Genomic DNA, 6,091 nt, shown 5'->3' on the forward strand with positions numbered 1-6,091 from the left:
TAATCAGTTCTAATACTTCCGGGTTCCTGGTGGCTTGTGTTCCTAAAAGGAGTTCCTAATGAGACATGTGGCTCCTGGTGTGTGTGTGTGTGTGCTCGAGTTCCGCCGCCCGCGCACACACTGAGCCGTGTTTATTAGGGGGTGTTTGGTGCTGTACTGCCCCCTGCTGGCCCCCACAGGCCCCCACAGGCCCCTCCCCTCATCAGCACACTGCACTACTGACTCCTCCCGCTAATGGAGGCGTGTGTTTTGGAAGCTGTTCCAGGAACCGCATCAGATTTAATTTATGTGTTTATTGCTAGTTTTATATTCTCACTGGGTTTTTTTTGCTCATTTTAATAATCTAATAATGAAGGTCTCATCAAAACTGTTTGAAGAATCTTGATGATAAAAGTGTGTGTGTGTGTGTGTGTGTGTGGTCCCGCACTGGCTCACAGGTAAACTGATCCATTCACCGCTTCATGTTGCCATGACAACATTCTCTCTCTCTCTCTCTCTCTCATATTCCTGGAGCGGATGTTTGATGATGACGTCATTACTTTTGCTCCTTTTTTCCCTCTCCATGTTGTGTTCATTATCCACATTACCCTACAGATCCATGTGAATTACTGATGCAGTAACAGGACTCTCTCTCTCTCTCCTGTTAAACCCACCCCGGGGGTCTGCACGGCCTCTGTACACCTCGAACCACGGACAATTCAACTGGTGAGTCCTGACTCATCCCTCTCTCTCTCTCTCTCTCTCTCTCTTTGTAGTGCACTTGATTAGTTACTGTATGTTTCTAGGACACACACTGTGTGTGTGTGTGTGTGTGTGTTACATCCACTGTATTAATGTTCATAAAATAGTATTCACACTTAATCTTAAACTCCACACTCAGCTGCTCTTCTCCCTTCGGCCTCTGATTTAATCCTCTTTTATTTATCTACTGTGTTTACTGTGTTGCTAAAAGCAGCTTTAATAAGTTTACATGTGAGAGCCCGGTGTCAGGAGGTAATGAGATCAGAGCAGTAATATGGACTCGGGGCTGGAGATGAATTATTGAAGGCAGTGAGTGTAATGAGAGACGGTGTGTGGGGTGAAGCTCCTCTCAGCTCTAATCCCGAGGAGAAAGCCTCACTCATAATCTCCTGCACTGAGACACATCACATGTCACTGCTGTGGGCAAGTTCTTTAAAACTTCAGCACCTCCCGGGGACACAGCGCAGGGAAACTAATCAGTGCTTCACACACAGCAGCACAAAGCACCAGGGAAGTGTAGCAGATTATCTACAATAACACACCTCAGATCACTCCATTCTTCTTCATAATAATAATGATGATGGTGGTGGTGGTGATGATGATGATGATGATGATAATGATGATGGTGATAATGATAATGATGATGGTGATAATGATGATGATGATGGTGATAATGATGATGGTGAAGATGGTGGTGATGATGATGATGGTGGTGATGGTGATGATGGTGGTGATGGTGATAATGATGATGGTGAAGATGGTGGTGGTGATGAGGTGGTGGTGATGGTGAAGATGGTGATGATGATGGTGAAGATGGTGATGGTGATGATGAGGTGGTGGTGGTGATGATGGTGATGAAGATGATAGTGAAGGTGATGATGTTAATGATGATGATGATGATGGTGAAGTTGATGATGGTGGTGGTGATGATGAAGATGATGTGATTATAGTGATGATGATGGTGATGAAGATGATGATGGTGAAGGTGATGATGATGATGGTGGTGATAATGGTGGTGAAGGTGATGATAATGGTAATAATGGTGGTGATGGTGATGATGGTGGTGAAGGTGATGATGATGGTAACAATGGTGGTGATGATGATGGTGATGATGATGATGATGATGATGATGGTGGTGATGATGATGAAGATGGTGATGATGGTGCTGGTGATGATGGTGATGATGATGGTGATGTGATGATGTTTGCTGTGTCCTGCAGCCTTCCTGTTGGCCACCCCTGCAGGCTCCACCCCTGTGTACATGCAGCTATGGTTCATGGTGGTGATGGCAGCAGTGGCTTTGATCCTGTTTGGGATTTCTTTGGGCATTGGCTTGCATAGAGCTCTGTCCCGCCCACCATACGCCCGCGAACGCCCCCCTCTCATCCCCATGCCCCTACAGCCCCGCAGCCCCCGGGGCATTTACCCCCCCAGCAACGCCTACCTGGTGAGTCACCACTGATACTTTACCATCCAGTGTAACAGGAGAGACGAGTTTAGAACTTAGGGTTTATAGATTAGGAGTCAGGGATTAGAGTCGATAGATTATGGATTTAAAAAATAAAATTTATATAGGATTGGATTAGAGATCAGAATTTATGGATTCAGGATTAAAGTTTCAGGGTTTATGGATTAAGAGTTAAAGATCCGGGATTCAGATTTAGAACTCAGTACGAGTTAGAGATTAGAGTTTATAGATTATGAATATTTTGTAGCCTTTTATTAATTATTAGAAAACAAAGAAATTGAGAAATTATCCCAACCTGATGACGACATGTTTACTGCCCCCTGCTGGAGAAAATAAGTTTTGAAACGTGTTTGTGTTTCTTTCCATTTCTCTGTGACTGTGTTTAACGTGTAGTTCGACTCGGTTCCGGACGTGTCCAGTTCCCCAAACACCGTCACCCTGAAAGCCTTCACCATGCACATGGAGGTGAGACAGCTGTGTGTATTTACCCTCTGTGGCCTAAGGATTGGAACACAGCGCCGTTTTCCCACCAGCACGTCACTTCCGGTTAAACTGAGGCTTATGTTTTCTCTTTTACAGGAAGTGACAGACAGTAAAGTGGCAGGAAACGGCGACGGTGTGACGGAGAGTCAGATTGGAGTCGTTACCGTATCAACCGTCCACATGGCCTCTCATGATATTACCCAGAATCCTTTGCGGCGCAGCGTGAGTCAGCTGATTGACAGGAAGGTGGGGGAAGGGCATGGGGCGGGGCATGATGACGTGTGGGACCCCCAATTTAGAGCTCATGACAGTGGAATGGTGAGAACCTACCTGAGATTACGACAGATAAATATATTAATTACTTTTTATAATTAATTTACTTTAAGTATGATAAACACATGTAACTTCATTAAGGTTTTATTTAACATTTATTTACATATTTACATATTATATATACACATTTATAAAGGCGTATTTTATATAGAAAAAACTTCATATTATACAGTAATATAGCATTAATAATGGTAAATTATAGAGTCATATTTTTCAACATAATTAAAAGAAAAGTAATTATTAAATGAAATATAAATAATATTAAAAATAGGTGTTAATTGGCATTAAGTTTATATAAACTTATAGTAAACTTATAGTAAATTTACTGTTATTAGGAATATATTTAAAATAAAATATGTATAAGGATAAACAACTACGTAATAACACTGAAATATTGTAATTATATATGCATTATAAGTTATAACAAACATGACATAATTAACATAAATGTCTTATAAAATGAAGTAATCAACTCTCTCACTGTCTCTCTCCCTCTGTCTGTCTCTCTCCCCCTCTCTGTCTCTCTCTCTCTCTGTCTCACTGTCTCTCCCTCTCCCTTGCTGTCTCTCTCTCTCCTTCACTCTCTCCTTCGCGCTCTCTCTCCCTTGCTGTCTCTCTCTCCTTCATTCTCTGTCTCCCTCTCTCTTGCTGTCTCTCTCTCCATCTCTCTCTCCTTTGCTCTCTCTCTCCCTCTCTCTGTCTCACTCTCTCTCCATCTCTCCTTCGCTCTCTCTCCCTCTCTCTCTCCCTTGCTGTCTCTATCTCTCCTTCGTTCTCTCTCTCCCTCTCTGTCTCTCTCTCTGTCTCACTGTCTCTCCCTCTCCCTTGCTGTCTCTCTCTCCATCTTTCTCCTTCGGTCTCTCTCCCTCTCTCTCTCCCATGCTGTCTCTCTCTCCTTCATTCTCTGTCTCCCTCTCTCCCTCTCTCTCTGTCTCACTGTCTCTCCCTCTCCCTTGCTGTCTCTCTCTCTCCATCTCTCTCTCTCCTTCGCTCTCTCTCTCCCTCTCTGTCTCTCCCTCTCCCTTGCTGTCTCTCTCTCCTTCGTTCTCTGTCTCCCTCTCTCCCTCTCTCTCTGTCTCTCCCTCTCCCTTGCTGTCTCTCTCTCTCCATCTCTCTCTCTCCTTCGCTCTCTCTCTCCCTCTCTCTGTCTCTCCCTCTCCCTTGCTGTCTCTCTCTCTCTCTCTCTCTCCCCATCTCTCTCTCCCTCTCTGTCTCTCTCTCTGTCTCACTCTCTCCCTCTCATCTCTCTCTCTCTCTCCTTCGCTCTCTCTCCCCCTTTCTCTGTCTCTCCCTCTCCCTTGCTGTCTCTCTCTCCATCTCTCTCTCCTTCGCTCTCTCTCCCCCTTTCTCTGTCTCTCCCTCTCCCTTGCTGTCTCTCTCTCCATCTCTCTCTCCTTCACTCTCTCTCTCCCTCTGTCTCTCCCTCTCCCTTGCTGTCTCTCTCTCTCCATCTCTCCTTCACTCTCTCCCTCTCCCTTGCTGTCTCTCTCTCTCCATCTCTCTCTCCTTCGCTCTCTTTCTCCCTCTGTCTCTCCCTCTCCCTTGCTGTCTCTCTCTCCATCTCTCTCTCCTTCGCTCTCTCTCCCTTGCTGTCTCTCTCCATCTCTCTCTCCTTCGCTTTCTCTCTCTCCTTTGCTCTCTCTCCATCTCTCTCTCCTTCGCTTTCTCCCTCTGTCTCTCCCTCTCCCTTGCTGTCTCTCTCTCCATCTCTCTCTCCTTCGCTTTCTCCCTCTGTCTCTCCCTCTCCCTTGCTGTCTCTCTCTCCTTCGCTCTCTCTCTCTCTCCATCTCTCCTTCGCTCTCTCTCTCTCTCCCCTTTGCTGTCGCTCGCTCTCTCTCAGTTTGATGAGGAGTTTGTCGACACTATTAAAGGTTTCAGCACCGTGAGGAAAGAGCACACCATGTTCACTGACACCAACCTCTGACCCCAGTGTCCAGGAGAGCGTTCAGAGACACGGGAATGAGGAAGCGTGTCAAAGTGGAGAAAACATGGAGCCTGACTTCAGCACACACAGACACGCCCTCTCGTCCAATCAGAGCGCGAGGAAACGTAAATGCGGGTTCTCACAGCGCGATGACGTCATTACACGGAATGACAGACCGCAGTTCATGTGAAGGGTGATGATATAAAGATCTGCGATGATCTAGTAAAGCTCTGTGGATTGAATCTAGTTGAATAAACCCTCAACGATGCCGCCTGTGTGCTAACGGTGTAATAACTCTGTAATAACATCATCATGTTTAATAATAACCATTCGTGACTGTTTCAGAGCACATGTGCTCCGTTTGTGTTTAGAAAACACACGGAGAAGAAAGCCGAGTATAATTTATCCGACTGTTATTAAACGCTGACTCATCCCTCGGAGGGTTTATTCCAATAAAAACATTTCTGTTGAAAATGATTTATATTCAGTCACAGTGAAGTCCATTTGACTGAATCAGTTCTTGAACCTGACACAGAAAACTGCACAATCTTTTCCCGTCCCTGAGTTAGCGTTAGCATTAGCAACTGTAGCTCACTAGCGCTCCTCCCTGAAGCTCGAATCCTGTTTCTTTAGAAATAAACCCAGAGCACGTGCAGCTCCTGGACTCATGTCTCACAGACTAATGAACAGGATGTGTTTAATTATTGATATTTAAATCTTTGTGTTTTTGATTTTACGCTAATTTACCTCAGAAGCTGCACTGAATTATGCTAGCGAGGCTAATTCTAAATAACAGGACACACAGAGCACGAGGCTGTCAGTGACGAGGTTTTACTAAGTTAGTTTGGTTAAATCCAGAATGTGGCTGGAAATGGAACAGGAATGATCTTAAACACCACAGCACTTTTTAGCATGTTAGCATTTATTTCAGATGCATCATGAGGCACAAAAACATTGACACTGTTACAGAACATTAGCCGGTTATAAAACTAAATAAATTAATCAATGAGGTAACGCCGCTTTAAAAATAACTTTTATGTATAAAACATCAGGCAGCTAAAAAAAAAAAATCCGTGTCTTTTGCTTGTTACTGTTTTGAATATAAATATAAAGTCTGCTCGTGAGCCTGAGGAGCTGAAAAT

General features: G+C 44.5%; 1 protein-coding gene across 1 annotated transcript; it reads left to right on the forward strand.

Moving 5' to 3' along the window:
• The first annotated feature begins 579 nt into the window (after positions 1 to 579).
• On the forward strand, positions 580 to 5,385 carry si:ch211-57i17.5 (usherin). Its single transcript, XM_060913541.1, has 5 exons — positions 580 to 705; positions 1,962 to 2,188; positions 2,603 to 2,674; positions 2,789 to 3,010; positions 4,866 to 5,385. Exons 2-5 carry the CDS (start codon positions 2,003 to 2,005, stop codon positions 4,947 to 4,949), a joined length of 564 nt encoding a protein of 187 aa, XP_060769524.1. The 5' UTR covers positions 580 to 705; positions 1,962 to 2,002; the 3' UTR covers positions 4,950 to 5,385.
• Positions 5,386 to 6,091: the final 706 nt, after the last annotated feature.

The sequence above is a fragment of the Neoarius graeffei genome, chromosome 2 (genome assembly GCF_027579695.1).
Source record: "Neoarius graeffei isolate fNeoGra1 chromosome 2, fNeoGra1.pri, whole genome shotgun sequence".
NCBI lineage: Eukaryota > Metazoa > Chordata > Actinopteri > Siluriformes > Ariidae > Neoarius > Neoarius graeffei.